Below are 22,518 nucleotides of genomic sequence, written 5' to 3'. Positions count from 1 at the left end.
AGCGCCAATAAAACCAGCGGAAATATTGCCCTGTCACTTCTGTACGCTATCTTGATATGAAGTGTTGATCTTTGGAGTGGGACGAGTCATTGAGCGAGACCCTGGGACCGAGTCTCCTTGGGACCCTTGGACTTGGCGGAAACACAAACAAGACGATCATTCGCTGTTCGGTGTTGTCTCCCTTTCCCCTTCTTGGTGGCCACCTCCTTCTGCATGCACCTTGCACCCTCTCCTGCCTGCTTGTCTTTCTCTCTTCGAAACGTGGATTTCCCGAGTGTCGTCGTCGATATTACTGTCTTGATACATTGATAGCAAACAAATAAGATTGATTGGGCATTCCCCGGGCTGCTGTTGGAAGTTGAAACAAGACATTCTCACAGCTCGAGTGTCGATCACGATTGCACGTCGCCCCGTCACCTGGGTTGCCTCGCTTCAGGGCAACGGCTGAAGGGTCGTAAAGGGTCGCCGCACGTCGTATGCTTTTGACCACTCGCATAACTTCTTGCAAGATCCCCTACTGAAGGTCCCCGGTAAAGGTCCCTACCATCTTTCTACCACACCTACCACTTCTCTAAGCGCGCGCAATCATGTCGCTCGCGCCCCAAGCAATGGCTGGTGAGTTAATGGCACTGCTCCTTGGGCAATCATGAGCCTCATGGGCCGCCCCCCAATCCCCCTCCGTCGTCTGTTTCATCTGCGTTTCAACCCTGGCTTGATGACATGGAAATCATCAATATTCAAGCAGGCCCTACTTTATCCAAACCTGTTGTTTCCAAATCAGAAAAAGGGAAGAACCAACACAGGGCTGACTCTTTTACTTGTACAACAGCCCCTCGCGCGCCTTCGCCTGCATCTGGTGGCATGAACTTTGCATCCAACAACCCCTTCAGACGCGCCGCCTCACCTGTTCTACCTCCAACCAACATGAGCAGCTCCCAACCCAGGATGAACAACAATCCCTTTCTCGATCCTCCGCAAGCTCCTGGCCAGTCTTCGCTACCAGCGGGCACCAACCCCTTCGCCGAGGACATCTTCGTAAGTCATACCCTGGCCCCCCCTGAATCTGCAGCCTGCCTTTGCGACAAGCTCATGTATAGTTTGCTAACAAACCCTCGCAGAGAGACATGACTCTACTTGACAAGCCCAGCAGTATGCTTTTATCCCTTGCAGTGACCGAAAAATAGACAAACGGCTAATTCTCTTATCAAGATGAGCCTAGAGCTGCACCAGCTCCGCCAAGAGTGGGAACTTTGCCTGTTGCAAACCATCGTCCGTCGCGCTCGGCAGAACACGATGAGTCTCGTCGTCGTGTACAAGATCCCCACGGTGCTCCAAGATCCCGTGCCCCCAAAGAAGACCTAGACATTTTTGCCAGCCCGCCCAAGGAGAGCCGTCGTCCCCGCCGCAACTCGGAGTCTTCGATCATGGACAAGGACAGGTCCGCCGAGGATGACCGACGCAGGAGGGAGCGACGAAAGGAGCGGGAGGCACGCCGTGAAAAGGAGGGCAAGGATGGCAAGTCGTCCAAAGACGGAAAGTCATCCAAGCCGGCGAAGAAGCCACAAGGTTTGGACTTGATTGACAAACTGGATGTGACCGGCATTTACGGCCAAGGACGTAAGTCAAAACAACCGAGCTGGGTCTGTTTCTACTCTGCTAATATATCGTCTCCAGTTTTCCATCACGACGGTCCATTTGACGCCTGCAACCCCCATCGCAACCGTAAGAAGGACTACCGCGCTCCAATGCAAGCGTTCCCCACCGGATCTGCAAACAACACCCTCGGCGGCTCCGGACCCGTCAACGCCACAATCGATTTTGACAGGTTCCACGGACGTGGCTTGGAGGGTTTCAACGACTTTGCCTCCTCTGGCGGTGCTACCGGTCCTGATTTGAAGAGTCTGATGCCCAAGCGTCAAGAGATTTTCAACCCAACGGACCGTATCGAGCAGCTACATGGCGAGGAGACCACCGGCCTGGGCACTTCGACATTCTTGGACGGCGCTCCTGCGCCACGAAGTGCACTGCAACGCCGCGAGTCCGAAAACGAAGAAAGGGCTTTTGGGGGCGGAGGCCTCAGCCGCAAGAAGTCATTAGCTGTCCGTCTGCGAGGACTCTCCCAACCCCGTAAGGACTATGCCGGGGAGCGCGAACGTGTCGTGTCGCCAGAAGCCCGCTACGGTCCCAGGTCTCCCGATGCTGTCCAATCCTCTCAGACTGCTCAGAGTGCAGGAGGGGTGCCGAGGGCCAAGATCTCTGGACAGGAGAAGAACCCATTCTTCAACGACTACGATGATGCGTATGAGAGAAAGGGGACTCAGATCCGCATTGCCGAATCCGCAAACAATGGTAGAGCACGGGCTCCCAGCTCACCACGAGGACTGACAAGAAGTATCACGACCGAGAGTGCTGGCTACGGCACAGGCGAGCCAGCGGAGAAACCCAGCAGTGGTGGATTCCTGAACCGCATGAAGTCGCTCAAGGGCGGTCGCCGGGCAAGACCTGAGCGACGACCGTCTTAGATGCCCACCGCACGCATGGAAGTGATCTCATCGTTGACCTACTCGTGAAAAGTCTCATGGTTCACAGCTCGAAGGGGATAGTGTCTTGGACTCGATTTCTCCATCTGATTTTCTCTTGTTTGCTATTCTCTTCTTTTTCGGGAGGCGGTCAGATCTCTCCCACATTCTTTCCGCTGGCCGAGGAACATGGTCGACGGCCAGTGAGCTATTTTTCTTACTTGTTATGGCAGTGATCGTTTGTTGTGGGATTGTCTCAGAATGCAAACAGGAGCAAAGGCGCACGGGCATTTTCTGAGCAAGGCACATGGGAAGGGAATGCAGCACTCTGGGTTGGTCGAGTGTGGTGAAGTTTTGAGATTCCCACAGTCATGGACGCCGCCGCCGATGCGGACACGGACACGGACACGGCCTATGTGCAAAGGGCGAAACTGAGGCGTCTTATTGTTTTTTCTCTTTTTCCTCTAGCGGATCTAGGTGTATGACGTCGAAATTTTCCCAATCACAATCAAAGATCGTAATTCAGAAAAGTTTGTCGAAAGAGGATCAGAGTATGTGATGGTGACATATAAGGAGTGACTTGTTTTTTGGTGAATCTGTGTGAGGTAAGGTAAGGTACGGTAGTCGACAGGCTGCTTTTGTGTACAACAACGACATGTATGAATGGCTTGTACATGCCCATCGCCACCGACCCGATTTTTGTTTTATGAGTAATACCTGAAGCCCCACACCCACTCCATGGACTTTTGGTAGAGATGTAAACTACCCATAGATCTCACCACCAAAAGAGATAAAGAGTAGTAAAACCAAATGAAACCATGAGCGCCGCCCCAGCAGAACCAATCCTAGCATCAATGCTATACTCCGCCACTTCCAGCACGACGACCGTATCCTCTAACCGATATACCCTCGACGACACCGACGAAGATGACACATCACCATGTCGTCCTCCCAAACGCAGACGCCTCGAAGAGAAACAAGTGGTAAGCACGGGATGGGACGCTGTGGATGAGAAATTAAATGGTGGGCTGGTCTATGGTCTTGGAGGCGTGTGTTGCGTTAGTGGCGAGGGGAGACTTGTTGAGCTTGTAAGTCATCTTCTCCCACTTTCTTGGGTCTGGTTGTCGCTTTTTCTGGTTGTGATGAAATGGGGGAATGAAGGGTGCATTGGCATTTTGTTATCGCTCTCTTCCTTTCTCAGGGAATAGGGAAGGGGGTGGGTTCTTTGCTTGTTGGGGGTTAGGATCGAGGACGTGGTTATGCTCGTTTTCTCTCGCTGTGCACCTACACGATTGATTGTATCGGTGGTTAAGGACAAGAAGATGTGGCGGATGCACTAGTTGTGAGACAGACTACGCAAGATCAAGCCATGAGAAGGAAACGAAAGGAGAAATAACCAACACCAAGTAGTTCTCGCAACGACTCCTCGTGTCTCATCTACTATCGTCGAATCGAAATATCCACCATCGCCGAGACGATCCTTCGACAGCAGCACCAGCACCAGCAGCTACAGCGAAGGTTGGAGGAGCAGGAGAAGAAGAAGATGCTTCTTCAGCAACAGTGATAGACTCCCAAGGCCACTTTAGCGTTCGCCGACTATATGAAGACATCAAAACGGGATTGATTCACGACAAGAAAAATGCATCGACTAGCAGTTCCAAGACGGGAAATGCAAAGGCAGATGCAGACACAGAAGCAGAAGCAGCTCGCATACTCGAGCGAGTGGATATCATGACTGTGTTTGACATCGAGGGTATGCTCGAGGGCGTGGCGGAGATGAAGCAGAGATTCAATGATGATGAAGCTGCCGCCGCTGCTGCTACCGTAGAAAAGGCACATGAGCAAGAAGCAGAACCTATCAAAAGCACGATAGCTGATAGCCAAGATGAAGGTTTGGATGGGATGCTGGTGTTTGTGGAGCCAGAGGCGGGTGTGCTTGATGCTGCTGCTGCTGCTGCTGCTGTGGTTGAGTCTCTACCACTTGACCCGGAAACAAAAAGTGGTGACGAGAAGGAGAATGAGAACAGCAAGATCGAGGGCAGCGGTCAACCACGTCGTCTGCTCACCATAGACAACTTTGCGCATCTGATCACACCCGTGATCAAAAACAATTACGTCCAAGGTGAGCAACTTTACCCCATTCAAATCACAAACGAAAAGAAGAAAGGAAGGTAAGGTATTTATGACAGGATGGAGTAATCACTAATCTCAACCCCTGATCGCAGGCCAAGCTCTACTGACCTCAATCCTGCGCTCGCTCAGCCACACCGCCCGACGATACAACATGTGCATCGTGCTGCTCAATTCAGCAGTGAACTATAAAGGCGACCAAGACTGCCCGTCGGCGTTTTCGTCGATAGTGACCCGTCCAAGTCTTGGCCGGACGCTGGATTACATGGTCGACACTCATCTGTTCGTCAACGAGATGGCTGCAGGTCAAGTGCGAGATGGTGCGAGCAAGTCAAGGATGCAGGCGGTCGGAGTGGTGGAGGTCCTGCAGGATAGGTATGACGACAGGACAGGCAGGGTGGGGCTATTCACTCTATTGATGTAGAAAGGAAAAAAAGCAGGAAGAAACTCTGGAATTGAATGGATATATAGAGAGAGACAGAGGAACAGCGTGCAATGGACCGACCCCGAAGCCTAGTGGTTGCTGTCGTACTTGGGCAACAGACGTGGCGGCTTGATGTTCTTCTCCTCGTCCGAAGCCTGCAGTAAACCCAGACTCCTGATCTCGCCGGCGTTGGGGGCGTCGTCTCGGGGGTATGCGGCGAGTTGCTTTCGGTAGGCGGCTTGCAGGGCGTGTACTCGTGCGGCCTGAGGGAGAGAAAGTCAATACATGTTGCTCCTTCTTTTTCTTCTTGCGGCTGATCGAGACATGGATCCGGATGTCCAATTGGGATGTATCATGGAAACTGACCTCTTTTCGGTGGTGCAGGCACTCGTAGTAGTCCTCGAGCATGGGGTAGCACTTCTTTCTTCCCGACGTGTCGTCGTTGTTGGTGTTGACGACGTAGCAGGCGAGCATCTCCTGCCAGAAGGGAAAGCAGCGGCCGGGACCTGTGTTGGGAAAGACAGCGGGTCAGCATGGTTGTCTTTTCTCCTCTCTTTTTCTGCATCATGTTCTGGTGTATGGGCATGGCATCCTGCGCGGACAAGGTAATAGAGATGTTCCTGATTGGCTGGCTGGATGGAGGCAGGAAGAGGGAGATGTCGGTTCAATGGGCACAGAGCGCAAAGAAAACGCTGGGGACAGTACCTCCGGTGAGACCGTATCCGGAAGACATGGTCGCGGGTGTTGGGGGGCGTGTAGGAGTCGATCGAGAGGGGAGAGTGAGTGGGATCTGGCTGCAGCTGGTCGACTGTCTGCGTCTGTGGTGGACGACTTGCGATGCTCGATGCTCTGGAGATGCTCCGCTCTCCGCCCTTCCGCTTCCCGGGTTCCGCCATTGGCTCTCCGCCCTCTGCATGTTTCCGCTGTCTGTGCTCCGCTGTCCGCAGCTCACTCTGCTCTGCGTCGTTGTGCGTGCATACAATATGCATACAAGTACACTCGATGCTATCTCCGTGAATACGTCCTTTGTCAACCCATTCCATCGAAACAATATACACACAAATCGCATAAACCCTTGGAAACTACATGTCTGGCTAGACAGCGACCAGCAAGAGAAACAATGGCACATGCAACAACGCCGCCCACCGAAGCCAACGGAGTCAGTCCCTCCTACGCGACCTATTCTTCAAGAGACATGCCATACAGTGAAAGCTTTGAGAATGCATTACAGCACCTGATCCTGAATGCTTCCGAGTCGACGACAGACGCCGCCGTTCCTCAGACGACAGTCCTGCCCGACGCGAACATATCATTCGACCAGCTGCCGCTGCCCCTGGACGACCACAGGCGCATCTATCCTTCGCCCGTTCCAGGCCTCAGGCTCACTCACCCGGATGGCTATCTGCAAGGCGGACCCGGTCTGTCTCCTGCCGCCAATCAAGACTTTGCGCGCGACTTCATTGCCGAGAAAAACATCACCACTCATGCCCAACTGCGCCAGCTGCGAGACGAGCAACTCCACAGCTCGCGTGACAGCCTCAGGGAGCGCATGCGCGCTCGTCATCACGCTGCCCAGCACAATGCGCGCATTCTGAAGGAAATCCAAACACTCACCGATCAGCGGGAGATGGAACTTAAAATCGAGACGAGGATGCGCGACGAGGCTGATGCTCGTAGGGAACGCAGGGAAAGACGCAAGGAGAAGAAGAGTGCCGTGTGAACCACTAGCTTTTCTCTGATGCACTATGCTACAAGACTATGCTACATATGACGGCACTCTTCCTTCACCGGCCAGAGCGGTCATTGAATCCCACCCAAGGGATCCTGGTTCTGAGCATGAGACTGCTCGTCACCACACTGACACTGCTCAGCGCCATCGCGAGGCTGGCCCACACCGGATCCAGGCGAACGTGCGACCCTTTGCTCCTGACTGCATACAGACATCCTGCTGCAATCGGCAATGCCATCATGTTGTACACCAACGCCCATCCAAAGTTGACCCACACCCGTCGAAACACGGCGCGCGACAGACCGATCAGCGTCACCAGCGTCTTCAGATCCGACCGCACCAGCACAAAAGATGCTGCCGAAAGCGCCACGTCGGAGCCTGAGCCGATGGCTATCCCCACGTCTGCCGTGCTCAGTGCCGGAGCATCATTGATGCCATCTCCGACCATGGCCACCGTCGCTCGTGACTTTTCCGGTCCACGAGAGAACCACTTCTTGTTCGCGTGAATCGTAGCCACCGTGCGCTGGAGGTACTTGATCTTCTCTGCCTTTTGTTCTGGAAGCACGCCGGCAATGATGTTGCTGGCCGGAATACCCACCGCTTTACCTACTGCCACCGCTGTGGTCTCGTTGTCGCCCGAGAGCATCCAGATCGACAAGCCCTTGCGCTGTAACTCATGCATCACCTCGCTTGCCTCCGTCCGAATGCGGTCTGAAATGGCAAATGTGGCTGCTAGGGTCAAGCTCTGCCTCGAAGTTCCGATAGCAAGCAAAGCAACGGACATGCCTTGTCTCTTCCATGTATCCATGGTGTCTTTTGCTGCAGCGTCCACCACGACAGAGTGCTCTGCCATGAGGCTTTCGTTGCCTATGATAGCCACGACGATTTCTCCTGAATCAAGCTTCACTTGTCCAGTGATTCCTTTCCCAGCCACCTCCTCCACTCTGTTTGTGTCTAGGCTCTCGGCGTCATGTGACTTGCAGAACGCCACCACTGACGCCGCGATTGGGTGACTGCTGTTCTCCTCGAGCGCGCGTGCAACCTGTAGACTCATCTTCGACTCATGACCTTTGTGAAACGCATGCTTGTTGACTGTAGGTGAGCCTCCCTCTGTGATTGTACCCGTCTTGTCGAAGACTATGCAATCTAGCATGCTAGCCTCTTGGAATGCCTTTCCGCCCCCCTTCACGAGGATGCCATGTTTAGCGGCAATGCCACCACCAACAAAAAGAGCGGTCGGACCAGCCAGACCTATGCCGCAAGGACAAGCAACGACAAACACGGCAATTGAAAACTGGAGCGACCAGAACGCCCATCCCCCCGTCGACGCATCGAGGTAGTCATCCGGCAGTGCTCCACCAAACGCCAGTGCCAGCCAGACAATCCAGGTCAGAATACCAACCAGCACGACAAACGGCACGAAATGGCTCGTGATGACATCGGCGACTCGCTCCACCGGCGCCCGTTTCGTCTGTCCCTCGCGCACCGCATTGATGATTTGATCCAGCATCGATGTGCCAGAAAGACTCGTCAGCCGCACTACAATCGGATGATTGCCTTTGTTAATGGTGCCGGAAAAGACAGTGTCTCCAACTCCTTTACCGACAAGACGCGCTTCCCCCGTCAGGCTGGACTCGTCGAATTTTGTCTCTCCTTGCTCGATGACTCCATCGAAGGCGGGAGAGGCCCCGTGAGGCACACGGATCAGATCGTCAACCTCGAGGAGGTCAACAGATATCTTTCGTTCCTGCTTGTCACCATCGTCGTTGTTTGTCACACCGCCGGTGCGAGCTTCATCAGATACCAGCAGTGCTTCGCTTGGTCTGAGTGATCCCAGAGAAGCCACGGCATCTCCTGTTTGCGCCTTGCTGTAGGCCTCGAGAAACCTGCCCATCAGCAAGAACATTGTGAGAAACACTACAGAGTCAAAATAGTAGGAGGTAGTCGAGCCGCCGCCGTGCATCGAATGGTCCTGTTTTGTTGTGGCATTGATGCCCAGAGCGGCAATCGACGCAAAGTACGCTATCGATGTGCCGATGGTGATCAACATGTTCATGCTTCCAAAGCGATAGAACCTCTGCGCGAGCGGTATCGGGCTTCCCTTGCGCCACATGGCACGAATACCCCGAATGGTGCGGATATGGAAAATGTCTGCTGCGAAAAAGTAGACGACTGTCGACATGACAAAGAGAGACCAGTCTGCACGCGAGACTATACCTGCCCACATTGATTGCATCAGGAAACGACGGCCTTTGTTTTGCGCATTGACGAGGCTCATGTAGACTATACCGATGATGAATGTCGGTATGGCTACGACAACAGACAACGTGAGGCGTATCAAGAGTCTGAATCTCTCGTTCTTGTGGATTTGTTGCGATCGTTCTTCGATGGTTGGTTGGTGGGAGACCGATGTTTCTATCGCTGTGTCGACCTCTCGGACGGTTTTCATGATCTTCCTGAGTGTGAGCTGGGGTACGCGAGGCTTGTATGAGAGCCTGAGCAGAGGCTGCTTCTCGGAGAATGATTGCTGCATAACATTCACATCCTCGCCGTAGTTTTCAGAAAGAGCCTTGATGATCCGCTCAGGACAGTGGTGACAGTACATGCCGTCTACACGAAGTGCGACTTTTCTCTCCGTCTCAGGCGCTGTTGGTGATTGCGAGGTCAACGTGACCTCCTCGATACTCTCCAAACTCGCATCATAGCCAATATCTTCAATCAGCTCAGTGACCTCGGCCGCCCGATCCTTGTCACTGAATGTCACACTTGCACTGTTTGAGATCAAATTGACTTCGGCGGCATCGATCCACGAGCATTTGTTCAGTGCATTAGTGATAGCACTGACGCACGCACTGCAAGTCATGCCACCGATGGCATAATTCGCTCTCCACGACGTCCCCGCTCTGACCTTTTTCCCTGCTCCCTGCCGTCTCAACTCATTCATACTCTCAAGCGAGGCATCGTACCCGGCGTCCTCGACCGCCTCGACAATCTCATCCGCCTTGCTGTCTTTTGTTTCGTCGCTTGACGAGAACGTCACAGTCGCGCTGTTGCTCAGCAAGTTGACATTGACATCCCGCACGCTCGCGAGTTTGGAAATGACGGACGAGACATTGCCGACGCATGCGCTGCACGTCATGCCTGTTATGGCGAGCGAAGCCTGGTAGAGGTTTGGGGGCTGGGCTTCGTGGCTGATGACTACTATTGGGAGTTGTTGTTGTTGTTGTTGTTGTTGTCGTTCGGCTTGCGACGAGAGCGATTTAGATACGTCGGGGCTCTCGCTTGCTTTCTCGCATGTTGCTGCTTCTGTCGTCGTCGTCACGCGCAACGAGCTCTTGTCCAGCGTGATAGCTGAATCATACAAGCTGCAAGAATTGCTCTTCTCGTCATCATCATCATCGTCGTCGTCCTTTGCCATCGATTCTTTCTGCTTCTGCCTTTGTTTCTGCTCGAGAACACGCTGCTCCGCCTGACAGTGCGCACACCGTTCCACATGACGTTTCCGCTTCCTGCTCTCCTCGACTTCATTCGCCGCCGTCTTGCCGATTTTCTTGTCACGACCCGTCTGTCTCCAGCGCTGCACCGCGCGCTCGAGACCCCAGTCCTGCTGCTGCTGCTGCTGCTGCTGCTGCTGCTGCTGCTGCTGTTGCTGTGATTGCTCCAAATCACCCTGCCAACGCACCGACGACTCATCCTCACCAGAGAATCCATCATCATCATCATACACCTCGAAACCAACCTGTTCGAGCGCGCGAGATATCGCGCCGACGCAGAGCCTCGTGTCGTGCAGAACAGTGATCGAGTGGTTAATGATGGAGTGCGAGACACTGATCGGGGCCGGGTGCAGCTGGCTCAGCGAGGCTTCGATGTTGGTCACACAGCTCGGGCAGTGCAGGTTTGGGATGAAGAACGTCGTGCTTTTCGGGGTTGTGCTGCTGGGGTTGGGGAGGGTGTGAGCCATCTTTGAGACAAGGCAGGCAGGGGGTTTAGAGGGACGAATTGCTGGCTTTTCGCCTCTTTGGTTGGATGATGCTCTTGTGTTTATATATAAGAAATGGTGAAATAGTATACCACCCAATCAATAACTAAACATCGAAAAATGTGAAAAGGGAGAGAGACATATATACTTGTCCATATACGAGCTAAACAACCACGATTAGATACTGTACCTAAACACCGTACCATTCACCTCTGGTATCACACACCATGTTTATCCACCTTAAATGCACATCATATGCTCAGCGGTACTGTACACACGGAAGGTTCGGTTCGGTTTCGCAGTTCCCGTCGTCACAAGATAAGAAATGTAGGGTCGTTCGAACCGGCACCGCACAAAAAGCGCAAACCGCCTCACCCAACCAGTAAAGTTTCGCTTTTTCCTGCCGGAGTAAGCAAAAGGGAGTGATGGCGATGGTGTGAGTACGGGTCTCTCTGCCTGCGCGATTAGTGCGGACCCTTTTTTTCCATCGGGGACACTAAGGTTTAGAGGTTGAGTTTAACCCATTTTCACGTTAGATTGTTTATCGGCGGTGATGCAAGGACGCAAAAGTCTCTCACCCTTTGTAAGAAACGGCGTCGTCTATACTTTCCATTTGAATAGATACTGTACGGTTGTGGTTCTCAAGGAATGTCCTCTGCTGCTGCAGTACAGTAGATGAAGCTGTTGATGTTTGAAACGTGAGAATAACGATCATGGTGGCAATAATGCATGCGCGTAGTTGTACTGTACGGGGTCCCTGATCTGCTCTATGGTGGGTTACCCCATGTGGCTAGGGAGGTGTGTACCTGCCTTTCGTACCGTGATTGCATGTTGTTTCTCTTGACAGGCTTTGCTAAGGTAAGGTACTTTTCTCTCTGCAACATTCTTGTGGTTTTCAACATTGATACGAGTATGGAATGAGTGACACGCAGTGCTGGATACCGAGTTTTCTTTTATCTACCAGTATATACACATATAAACCCTGTGGTTCTGGTAGTTGATTGTTCTACTGGCAATTTCACGACACATGCATGCATGGTTGGTTAACGTGGACAGGGTTGCCCTGCTAAAGCAGCCCATTGCCAATCTCCGAGAATGTGTTGCAGACCCCGAAGTTGACTTCGTACATGACTTTAACATGACCAGAAAATCCATTGATTGACACTCCCGCCGGCCGTCTAGAAAATCACATTGCATACACAGGCATTGAAGCATCTCTGGGATGAAGCGGGTGCTGCTGCTGCGCCCCTAGTAGAGACATCTAGTAGAGACATTTGATTAACCACTATCCGCTCCAGTGCGAGATGATGGCCCGACACGACGCCGCCGCGCCTTCGAGATGCCATGTAGAAAAGACACCGTCGTGCCGACTGATGATCCAAGCATCGCTGAGACATCTGCGAAGCCTTTTGAAAGAGATGATCCCCGCTCATCAATATATTCGCTGCTTTGCCTTGTCGATGTATCGTGATTTGCCTCGTGCTGAGCGCCGATGCGGTGGATATTGGCTTTAAATCCTATATTGTCGTCTTCGCAACACTGTATAGACTCTGCAGACCACCTGCTTGATAATCCATTGCATACATCAAAGGGCCGAGAGTATATGCTTGAGCTGCGAGTTTCGAGAAGAGACTCAGCCTTTGGTTCTTCTAGTGCATGTTTGATGTCATTGCCCACAATATCTGCCTCAACAATGTCACAGCTCATGTATATATCATGCGTGGCAGAAGCATCCTTAGCAAAGCGCTCCGGGCCGTTCTTCATAAATTCCACCAAGTCATGTAGATCCATCGGCCTTGCCTTTGCATCCCGTGGCTGGAGCTTTGGGAGCTTATATGTACAAGCACGCTGCTGCGTTCCGGACATCTGCGTGAATTCTGGACCAGTGTAGCGGAGGAATGAGGCCATTTCGTGGAGCGGTGCATGATCGATACGCGCATCTCGTGGAGTGAGTACTCGACGAGTGCTGTCATTCTTTGTCGAATTCGTTTTATCAATCTGCTTCTCCTCTCTTACAGACGCCGCATGCACTCTGCTCGCCACCTCAGGACATACACCGGCAGACGAGAGCTTCATACTCTGACGCATACCTCGACGCGCCCTTACCGATAGCTTGTCGGCTGGTGTAGAATATGACGTCGCCATTGCTCCAGACTGTAGTCTACCGGGATCTTCTGGAGATATACCCTCTCCTTCGACAAGTGTCTTGACTCGAGTGTAATGCTGTGTGGCCACTAGCGTAGGACTTGTCGGGGATTGCTGCATATTCTGCGAGACTACCTCGCCAGATGAGGACAGCCTCGAGCGCGGACTGCCAAGCACCATCTCAAGCAGGCTGGTAAGACGCTCGCATCGATTAGAAGCCGCAATAGTGTGGTCGAAAAGCAATCCGGCGGGAGTCTTGTTCAGCACTGGGTAGAATCTTCCATGTTTCCCTTCCAGAGTGCTTGCATACGCAGAACTCAACTCGTTATCTCTGATGTTGCTGGACGTCAGAATGAAATGATACCCAAGCGGCCGGTAGTCCAAAGTTTGTAAGCCTGCTTTCTCCAGCATCGCACCGGCAATGTGAAAGGCAGACTGTGCTGACAGATAGTAACCGAGCTCATACTCTGCAATTCCCAGAAAGAAAATGGTGAAAGGGAAGTTGTCCCAGTAAGCAACAGCTTGACTCAGCAGCTTTCGAGCTTCGGCGTACTCTCCGAGGTGGCAACGCAGAATAGCGATATTGATCAGCAGAGTCGCTCTGACATGCGGGTGCGAGGTCCATGGTTCGAGCAGTGTAAAGTTGTGTAGCGCGGATACCCAGTCGTAGCTTTCGAAGAGGAGACAGGCGTGTTCCCATACATATTGGTATTGCAGAGAGCGATCAGACAAGCGAGAGTGTCCATCATCGCGAGACGGATGTCCCCCAGCACAGGCCGAATCGTTCTGAAGAGTCTCAAGAGGATGCAAAACCATGGCGAGTATCGACCTGTATACCATTCCAATACAATATCTCGCATATGCAACCTAGCATCCGCACTCGACAGGATGCAGAGGGTTAGCTTTGGTGATATAAGTCATGGGTGAAGCACTGGAAAGAAGATGATCTGGAGGCGAGAAACCACAATGACCTTTTTCAGAGGCGTGTGATCAAGGGAACTGCATCTCTACGGATGCAAAATCTCTCCCTTATTGACTTGCCAGCACATATTGAAGTAATGTTTGCATCCAGCACGCTCAGCAAAAGGCTCATGTCGTATGCAATGTGACCATGTTCAATCACATGCAGAGCGCAATTGCAATCGTTACTCATCAGTTCAGAGCATTCATCTTGTTGCCACGGCTAACATCTCATATGTAGCTACGCCACAATCGCGAGGAATATCAATCGAGCCGAAATCTGAAGCTGAGAATACAGCTTCATAATCTGACCAGTCACGGCTTGGTCCCATCCAGATGATCTTCTTACAGCTTGTTTGAGCGTGGTAATGGAGGTACCGAGCTACCAGTGCGGGTTCCCTTGGATAGACGAATATGAGGACCTCCGCAGGTGCAGTATATAGGTCCCATGTGCCATGGACATAGTGGTAGTTCTCTTCAGGCAAGTATCTGTTCACGCTCGCAGAGACGTCTAAACCTAGGAGATTCAAATGGTCATGACCTACCAGCTGCAAAAGACAAGCTTCCAAGTAGCCAGTCCCGCCTTCCTCAAGTCAACATTGACCTCAAGGACTTTGGAAGGTTGTTATTCGAAACTCACAGCCAATAGAAAGAACAAGAGACGGTGACGGGGGCACGATCGCGATCAGATACTCAAGCAACGACCGCGAGATGGCTAAGCAGCAGTCTGGATGATGTCTCGGGTGTTCGGATAGATTGCTTGTACTGATTAGATCCATGTTCGTAGGGGAGCACGTGAACTCGTGCAATAAGATTGCGGCTTGTGGAGGTGTCAAGATACACCGATATTCCAGGGTGAGGCGCACAGACTCTGGGAAAATAGATACCGTAATCCCTCGCCACGAGCGAAGAGAATTATGACTCGATGTGATTTCACGTCGCAGCCTCTGTCTGCGGCTGGGAAAAGAAGGTTATTGCTTGTAGGTCAAGTCTAATTCCAAGCGAGGACGGGAAGCAAAAAAGACTAGAAGGGATCGGGAGTAGGACGCGGAGGCGTGAAGGCTGGCAATGGACCGGTGAAGGCCGCCGTTGCAGCAGCGCATGAGCATCGAACATTGCACGGACCAATATCTACGGGGGGACAAGGACATTTCAAGATCACGGTACAGCCAGTGCTGCATTGTACTTTGTATTATTCTGCACTGCTTCTTTAGCACTTTACCGTACTAGTACCCTACCCTATGCTTGTACGCAGGCTGTCACCGAGCACGAACTCACGAGTGAGTGCCCAAGGGAAATCGGTGCTGAGCCTTTACACGTATTCCCCTTTGTTGTCGTGCACTATCTCCAAGTATCCCATTCTCTCATGACGCCGATTCGACAAACCAGCACCTGCTGAATCTTTCCGATTATTCTTCGACTTCCATTTACGGTGTGCCGTGCCTGCCTGCCCTTCGCCCATCCATATTATTGCCTCTTCCCGCCACCACCGGGACTCCATCTGACGGATCCCTTCCTTCGACTTCGCGATCTTTAGGCCCCACGTTGTTTACCTTGTCAAGATTCACACGCAACGGTGATCTCGATGCGATTCTAGCCTCCTTCACTGCAAACAAGCCTCACCGATAGGGCAAGGCGTGAAAGTGAGTGTAAATCCGAGTGCGAGTGTAGGCGCGAAACGGGCTTTATTTGCTATGCTTGGGCTCGTCAGGTGGATTTGAGGACATCAACATCTCTTACAAGGACTTTTCTGCATCCCCTTTCCCGCTCTAGACAAGGCAGCAAGGCAGCAAGGCAGCCGTGCCGCCGCATATCAACCAGACCCACTCTGACCCCTCACTATGGCTGCAACCGCCGCGGCATACCCATCTATTCCCTATGGCAGCGCAACCTCGAACCAGTGGGACCAAGCTGTACCGGGCCCTGACGACAATTCCTTCAACTACAACTACCAGCCTGTGTTCGACCATGGCACCTATGCATTCTCAGACAATACACTCGCGACAATGGACGATACGAGATATGATCACAGCGCTCCATACGATAGCAGTCGATCATTCAGGACTCAGAGGAGCGGCAACAACATGGAGACGCTCGCTCAGGACTCCCAGCAATCCAAGTCTTCTCAGCCCAACGCAAAACATTCCTTAGCACCACGAAAGCGATCCGTAGGAGCTGGACTGAAGACTGATGATGTGGATGACTCCGCATGGATACACAGAGACAAACTTGCACAGATCGAGAGCAGGGAAATGGCACAGGCAGGCATTAGTCTGGCACCGGCCGGCCGACGTCGTGGAAGCACAGCCGGTAATCGCTCGTCAAGCAGGTCCGCTAGTCGTGCGAGTAACAAGCGTGTTCACGCTCAGGACGCCTATTCACAACACGATGCCTTGCCCAGTGACCCGGCTTCGTATTCTACGCACCAGGAACAGTCACGCCGGGACGAGTCAGCCTCCGGCCGGCAAGACCGCGAGCAATACCAAAGCGATGACACCATGGATTATGACCCGGCCATGCTCATGCAGGAATATTCCCAAGCCAAGCCGCAACATCAGTACAACAGAAGCCTCAATGCCAGTTTGAACAGGCCAAATACATCGCGTATACCAATTGCCAAGGCCAGCCCAGCCCCGGTCTCGAGTTCGGTGGTTTCGCGGGACTCACCATTGACCCGCACGAGACAAGGAAGCAACCCATGGCCATCAAATACAGCGGAGTCGCCGTATCAGCAACAGCAGCGCAGATCCAGAAGCCAGAGTCTAGGCAGCTCGATAATGATGGATGAAGCTAGTTCTCCACGAAATTCTGCCACGGCTCGGACGAGGCCACGAAGCTCCCATTTTCAGCCGTCTCCCCGTACAAGCGTAGCTGGCAGAGACACCCCTTCAGACAGTTCATCCAAAGGCAAAGCTCCGGCTACAGCAAAACAACCAGCATCATCAGTCAATGGCCGTAAAGGCACGACGAATCGCAACACAACGAGATCACGAACCACGTCCGCAACGCGGAAGACTTCTCCAGGCTCTCGCCCTGCGTCGAGCTCAGCGACGAAGGCCATGAACAGCGTCAAGCGCCCCGAAGGCGATGCTCCATGGATTGCAACCATGTACAAACCCGATCCGAGACTACCTCAGGATCAGCAACTCCTGCCTACGCATGCAAAGCGTATGATGCAGGAACAGTGGGAGAAGGACGGCAAGACAGGCAGTGCTTATGATAAAGATTTCAATTTACTCAATGACCACGATCTTGCGAGCATGGGAGCTTTTCCTACGCCTTCTCCGAGCGCCGAGCAAGGGTTGTCCACCGATGATCCCCAATCACCAAGAGAGCCCGAGCCCGAGCCTGAGCCTCAGGCTGAACCTTCCCAAGACTCGCAATCTCCATGGCCCTTGTCAAGTAAAAAAAGCGACCGCAGCAGTCTTCAGCCGGCTACGCCGAGCGGCGGATACAAAATCACACCTACTGTGCCACTGCCGAGTCCGAGTCAACCCAGCCCAATGGGAGTGACGACTCAAATAAGCAGCACGCGCCCACAGTCAGTGCAGAGAGTGCCCGACATGGATGAGAAAGAGGACGGCAAGAAGGAAAAGGGCTGCGGCTGCTGCATCATGATGTAGGGGATGGGTGTCGCAAAAATTGTTCATATGGGTGGGAAGTGGCATATGTTGTTTCCATTGTTTCAAAGGTTTCTATTTCTTTTCCTTTTGTCAGTCTTTGCTAACCGCAAATTCCTCTACGATCACAAGCACCATTTCCTAGCGTTACAGCGAGCGAGCAAATCTTCAGAGCGCATGACGTGCGTCATCATTTCTAATTGTTATTATTTTCCCACATGGAGGCCAGGAGGAACAGGAAGCTCTCTTTCGTAGAGTCACATGGCGGTTTTCGATTCAATCATATGTGCACATTTACCGCAGCAATTTTCAAGACGACATCCGTGCGGTCGGTTTCCCGGTGTATAACTTACCATGATGCGAAGCACTTGCAATTCTCCTCTATGCATATAGAGACTCGAGCAATCACCTAGAGAAAGGTAAGGTAGGTAGTGTAGATATTTACCATCTGCATCTTATCTTATCGACTAGGCGTGGTAGTGGATTACTTAAGCCAGATCATGCCAAGACTTCGAGGAGCACGGGCCAACACACTCCCGATTTTCGATGAAGCGAGTTCTTCCAGCGGGCAAAATACAACCTCTACCACCCCTAACAACATCTACTCTTCGAGGATCAGCCGACAACGTAGTCAGATTATCCCAAAATGGTAGGTCCCATCCCAGTCGGTTTCAACACTCCCGCAAATATTCGGTGGCCCTACGCAAAACGAGCCAATCGAGCCCTTGAGGACTAAGGGAGAAGCGCATGGGCTACGGGTCGATTGTATCGTTCCGCAGTGGTCCACGTCAAGAGTAACGCGGGAGGAGACAAGAGAAGAAACACGAAGCAAATAAGAATCACAAATACTGACTGAACTTGCGTGAACCACAGTCGGATGTAGAAGAGCCCACCTCCCCGGTCGCCGCCGCCGAAGAAGTCGAAGTCGGAGCCGATGACTCCAAGCAAGGAGGAAGCATGTCCGTCCTCGACGCCCTCAAGGGTGTCCTCAAGATCTCTCTGATCCACGACGGACTTGCCCGCGGTCTCCGCGAGGCCTCCAAGGCCCTCGACCGCCGTCAGGCCCACATGTGTGTCCTCAACGAGGCTTGCGAGGAGGAGGCATACAAGAAGCTTGTCGTCGCTCTTTGCGGCGAGCACAAGATTCCCCTCATCAAGGTCCCTGATGGAAAGCAGCTCGGCGAGTGGGCCGGCCTCTGTACGTTTCTTTTTCCGCAATTCCACAAATCTGGTATGTTTTGCTAATCATCTCCCACAGGCCAGATTGACCGTGAAGGCAACGCCCGCAAGGTCGTCAACTGCTCTTGCGTCGTCGTCAAGGACTGGGGTGAGGAGAGCCAGGAGCGCTCCGTCCTCCTCAACTACTTCCAGACCGAGCAGTAAATGTTTTGCTTGAACGCATCATTTTCGGCAAATCACGAGTCCGAGTCTTGCTACCTGGGAGCACTTTTTCTGTGACCTTCCAGGAGCGTGCACGCGCGAAACACAAAAACGCCGAGGATATGTTTATGCGGGAGGGCAGAATTCGGGGCTTTGTCAAATCCATCGCACTGTTGTGATTTGACTGTCTCTAAGCTCGACCAACAAGCACTTCATATACTACTACGAAAAGAAAAAGTCTTGCGAGGGATTTATCTGTTCCATTATTTTACGTGACTATAGACCCTTCTGCCTGTGTGTTTATCTGTGACCTGCATGTGTCTCTAGTGGGAAATCACCACTTGTAATATATTACCGTCCAAGCCTGATCATATTCCTGCCGACCTCACTTGAACTGCCACGCACCGTGCAACCCGCCAGCCTTGGCACTCAATTTCAAGTGCTGATACGGACTCGTCTTGGTGTCAAAATAAAGCCCGTCGATTTCCCCATCACTCCTGCGCAGACTGACGTAGTAAAACCCGGAGATGGTGAGTCCGTGGCCCGTATCGGTATCATCGCCTTCACCCAGCACCAAGGAAGAGGGCGGCGGCGGCGGCATCACAGGACCAGCGCCGCCTGGAGAAAGCTGGTTGTGGTTGTGATGCTGGCAAGAATCCGTCTTGGAATGTATGAAGCAGCGCTCCTTCCACCGCATGAAGATCCACTCTGACATGATTTCCGTCATTGCAGACCGACTGAGCAGTGAGCGCGCGACGTCCTCGTCTGTTTTCATTGTGTTGAAGGGAGGCAGGTTTCGCCAGTTCGCGGCGTCGGTGATGGCTGATGTCGGGGGATACACGATTCCTTGCGTCGTTGGTCGGTAGGGTGTGTTGTTATTTCCCTGGGATGATCTGGCTGCTGCTGCTCTGCCGCTGGATGAAATACTGCTCGAGTTTTGTTGTTGTTCTTCTGACCCTGACGCTGGCGTGAGGAACGAGTGCGTGCTGAAGTCTATTATTTGTCCTTCGAGATATGTGGTGATTGGGAATGCACGCTTGCGGCAAGACGCAGTAGCCGACGGTCGATGGCTGGACTGAGCGTCCCTCTGCGTGTGGGATTGCAAAAGAATGGGGTTGATCGAATTAGAGGGCGTGGGAACATCGTATGCCTCCATTATCCCGGCCACTGTCATCCTTTCGTAATCGACATCTTGGATCTTGACTTTCACCGGCCACCGGTCCTGTGAGGCTCGCGAAGGATCGAGGCTCGGATGCGTTCCAGCACCGGAGAGGGTGGCAGGAGAAGCCGAGGGATGTATCAGCCAGGGTCGTGTGGTATCGAGGGTTCTTTGCGGCTCGTTGCTGTATATTGAGCTGGTAAGGGCGAAGGAGCGTAAGGTGCTACTCGTGTTCTGCCCAGAAGATGCCGTGTTCTGTGTGCCCTCAAAGACTGCACCGGGACAGAGAAGGGAGCTCACAGATGGCGCCGGACATTGATCGAGATCAGTCAGTAAATCGTCTTGGTTGTCGGTGAAGAGTTGATCAAGCATGTAACCATAGTCTAAGAAAGCTAGTAGTGGAAGTTCCGAAGAAGAGCTGAGTCGCAGTGTGTCAAGATATTTGACCGCGTTCTCTAATACGGGAGACGAATCAATTCCGGAAGATGTGGTGGCTATGGAGGGGTTCTCGGCCAGATACCCTCTACGGTATGCATCGATGCGAGCTCGCGCATCATTCCTATTCCTGGTGCTCCTATTTGTGTTATCGGCATTTGTGATGTTGCTGCTAGTGTTGGGCTGGAATGAAGAGCGCAGCGTGCGTGAAGCAATACGATTGATCTCATGGTGAGCTTGCATCTGCGAATCAGACAAATCGGTCGCAGGATCGTGGGCGGACGCGATAGGCTCTACGGTTTCTTGGTCCAACCCCGTTGTCTGGCCTGCGCGTTCTCTATTCCTCAGATATCTCAGCATGCGCTCTGTTCCACTCGGCGTCCTTATGCTAGCGCTGGCTCTCGCATGTTGCAATATGGCAGCACTCCTCAGACTATCGTTCCTTCTCTCTGTAGTAGGCGTATCACTGCGTGTCTGCTGGCTTCTCCATCTTGTCCTGGCATGGTCGTCGTGCTCCCTCTGGCGATACAATTGACGCCTAGCGAGAAATTCGAGGATGTCGGAGTGGGTACCAGGGTTTTGTCGTTGCAAAGCAGTAAGTATCTCCTCTAGCCCTTGGTCATCATCAGGCACAGAGTCCTGCTGAGGCGCCCAATCGTATAAGGACTGCTGAGCAGGTGGCGGAATCCTCTCGCTATAGGAAGATGTTGGTGGCCAGTCGTGGCGCCTGCTCAATCTGGCAAGGACTCTCTGTAGTCGAAGTCGCTGTTCGCCATCACTGCTTTGCCGCTCCTCTCCTTGATTGATTGAGTCTGCCGACTCGGAAGCCACTGTGGCACTTGGCTGATCCAGTTCCATTTGGTCCGCTCGGTTTGTGTGGTCATTATTCTCTAGCGAAGTCGACGACGACGAATGCGTCGGTATCTCGAGTGGGGTTCTTAGGAAACGAATGTTCTCGCTGTTGGCATCGTTATTCTGCTGGGCCAGGCTGGGCTCAAGAAATGACTGATCTGGTAGTAGACGGTCCAATTCGTGTTCTGACTGTGGTGGTGTAGCCTACATCTAGTCAGGTTTGCCCGATTCCATACGGCTATATCAAGGTGATTTGCATTTGGCCCAGACTGGGGCAAGGGTACACGGGCAGATTGGGGGCTTTATATGACGTCTGTTACCTGAGGCGTGTTCGCAGGCGGCATTATAATTATTACTGCTATGACCGTCAACCTACTGTGCTGTTTGCCAGAAATGTTGTCGGCTGGGTGAGCAGCTAGTAACTTGTTCTCGCCCGACAAAGTCCAGTGTTCGACTTGGTTGTCTCAAGATGTCGCGACATGGACAGGCGAGGCTTACCTTTGTGATCAGTCGGGAGGGTGAAGAATGTGCAGAGCCAGCGCACGACACAAGACTCAATGATGCATATACAGTACACTGCAGCACTACTCTTGTTGCAGCTGGCAAGTAGCACTGTAGCCAAAAGAGTGGTACAAGCAAGCAAGCAATTGCGAAGTGTGTCTTACGTAACAAGTGTAGGAGAAGTTCTGGTATGGCATTGATGAAGTACTGTTTTAATATTGAGGCGCCTTGATCTACTCAAGTACAGTACTGTGCAGTACATCTCACCAGGTGTGATTGCTTTAGCTTGCCTTATCTACAGTGTAGTCGCTTATATCAGGTACGCCTTGTGATTAAAGGGACGCTTACATAACTCCGCGTATATTTCGCTTCGAGTCTTCACGGATGAACAGAAGCGCTTTCCTACTGTAGCTGCCCCTACTAGAGCAAGAGGCGACACTCGCACCTGAGCTTCGATCAATGTCTCACAGTCTCATGAACGCGCACGCTCGCACCTGAATCTTCATTCAAAACCAGTTGAATTATACTATTCCTCGAACAAAGGACTACACCCATGCGTCCAGCGCAAGAGCGTCTTCAGAACCTGCTGAATGATGACGGTACTAACAAAGGAATCCGCGCAATCTTTCCCCTCAAGGTTTGGCAGTTCCGCCGATCTGACTAGCAGCTCAGCATCCTACCAGAG

General features: G+C 52.5%; 8 protein-coding genes across 9 annotated transcripts; 5 read left to right on the top strand and 3 right to left on the bottom strand.

The window, feature by feature from the left end:
- Positions 1 to 587: 587 nt before the first annotated feature.
- On the top strand, positions 588 to 2,522 carry AAFC00_004712 (uncharacterized protein; the record flags this gene model as incomplete). Its single annotated transcript, XM_069344398.1, has 5 exons — positions 588 to 615; positions 830 to 1,035; positions 1,119 to 1,149; positions 1,210 to 1,617; positions 1,675 to 2,522. The coding sequence occupies 5 exons, from the start codon at positions 588 to 590 to the stop codon at positions 2,520 to 2,522; spliced, it is 1,521 nt and encodes a 506-aa protein (XP_069196818.1).
- An 815-nt stretch (positions 2,523 to 3,337) lies between these two features.
- On the top strand, positions 3,338 to 5,073 carry AAFC00_004711 (uncharacterized protein; the record flags this gene model as incomplete). 2 transcript variants are annotated; one of them, XM_069344397.1, is made up of 3 exons in its annotated part: positions 3,338 to 3,607; positions 3,930 to 4,641; positions 4,745 to 5,073. In XM_069344397.1, 3 exons carry the CDS (start codon positions 3,338 to 3,340, stop codon positions 5,071 to 5,073), a joined length of 1,311 nt encoding a protein of 436 aa, XP_069196817.1. The 2 variants fall into 2 exon arrangements, with proteins under 2 accessions (XP_069196817.1, XP_069196816.1); XM_069344396.1 differs by having other exon boundaries at positions 3,374 to 3,607.
- An 89-nt stretch (positions 5,074 to 5,162) lies between these two features.
- On the bottom strand, positions 5,163 to 5,806 carry AAFC00_004710 (uncharacterized protein; the record flags this gene model as incomplete). Its single annotated transcript, XM_069344395.1, has 3 exons — positions 5,163 to 5,336; positions 5,440 to 5,579; positions 5,779 to 5,806. 3 exons carry the CDS (start codon positions 5,804 to 5,806, stop codon positions 5,163 to 5,165), a joined length of 342 nt encoding a protein of 113 aa, XP_069196815.1.
- Positions 5,807 to 6,193: 387 nt separating this feature from the next.
- Positions 6,194 to 6,793, top strand: AAFC00_004709 (uncharacterized protein; the record flags this gene model as incomplete). The annotated part of the gene is made up of 1 exon (XM_069344394.1): positions 6,194 to 6,793. The coding sequence occupies one exon, from the start codon at positions 6,194 to 6,196 to the stop codon at positions 6,791 to 6,793; it is 600 nt and encodes a 199-aa protein (XP_069196814.1).
- Positions 6,794 to 6,857: 64 nt separating this feature from the next.
- Positions 6,858 to 10,763, bottom strand: AAFC00_004708 (uncharacterized protein; the record flags this gene model as incomplete). The annotated part of the gene is made up of 1 exon (XM_069344392.1): positions 6,858 to 10,763. One exon carries the CDS (start codon positions 10,761 to 10,763, stop codon positions 6,858 to 6,860), a length of 3,906 nt encoding a protein of 1,301 aa, XP_069196813.1.
- A 4,964-nt stretch (positions 10,764 to 15,727) lies between these two features.
- AAFC00_004707 (uncharacterized protein) lies at positions 15,728 to 17,509 on the top strand (the record flags this gene model as incomplete). The annotated part of the gene is made up of 1 exon (XM_069344391.1): positions 15,728 to 17,509. One exon carries the CDS (start codon positions 15,728 to 15,730, stop codon positions 17,507 to 17,509), a length of 1,782 nt encoding a protein of 593 aa, XP_069196812.1.
- A 643-nt stretch (positions 17,510 to 18,152) lies between these two features.
- On the top strand, positions 18,153 to 18,889 carry AAFC00_004706 (40S ribosomal protein eS12; the record flags this gene model as incomplete). Its single annotated transcript, XM_069344390.1, has 3 exons — positions 18,153 to 18,155; positions 18,380 to 18,704; positions 18,765 to 18,889. The coding sequence occupies 3 exons, from the start codon at positions 18,153 to 18,155 to the stop codon at positions 18,887 to 18,889; spliced, it is 453 nt and encodes a 150-aa protein (XP_069196811.1).
- Positions 18,890 to 19,271: 382 nt separating this feature from the next.
- On the bottom strand, positions 19,272 to 21,676 carry AAFC00_004705 (uncharacterized protein; the record flags this gene model as incomplete). Its single annotated transcript, XM_069344389.1, has 2 exons — positions 19,272 to 21,536; positions 21,653 to 21,676. The coding sequence occupies 2 exons, from the start codon at positions 21,674 to 21,676 to the stop codon at positions 19,272 to 19,274; spliced, it is 2,289 nt and encodes a 762-aa protein (XP_069196810.1).
- Positions 21,677 to 22,518: the final 842 nt, after the last annotated feature.

The sequence above is a fragment of the Neodothiora populina genome (assembly GCF_041146345.1).
Source record: "Neodothiora populina strain CPC 39397 chromosome Unknown canker_contig_3, whole genome shotgun sequence".
In the NCBI taxonomy this organism is placed as follows: Eukaryota; Fungi; Ascomycota; class Dothideomycetes; order Dothideales; family Dothioraceae; genus Neodothiora; species Neodothiora populina.
Note: the sequence above shows the minus strand (reverse complement) of the source record. Positions and strands in the feature narration are given on the sequence as shown.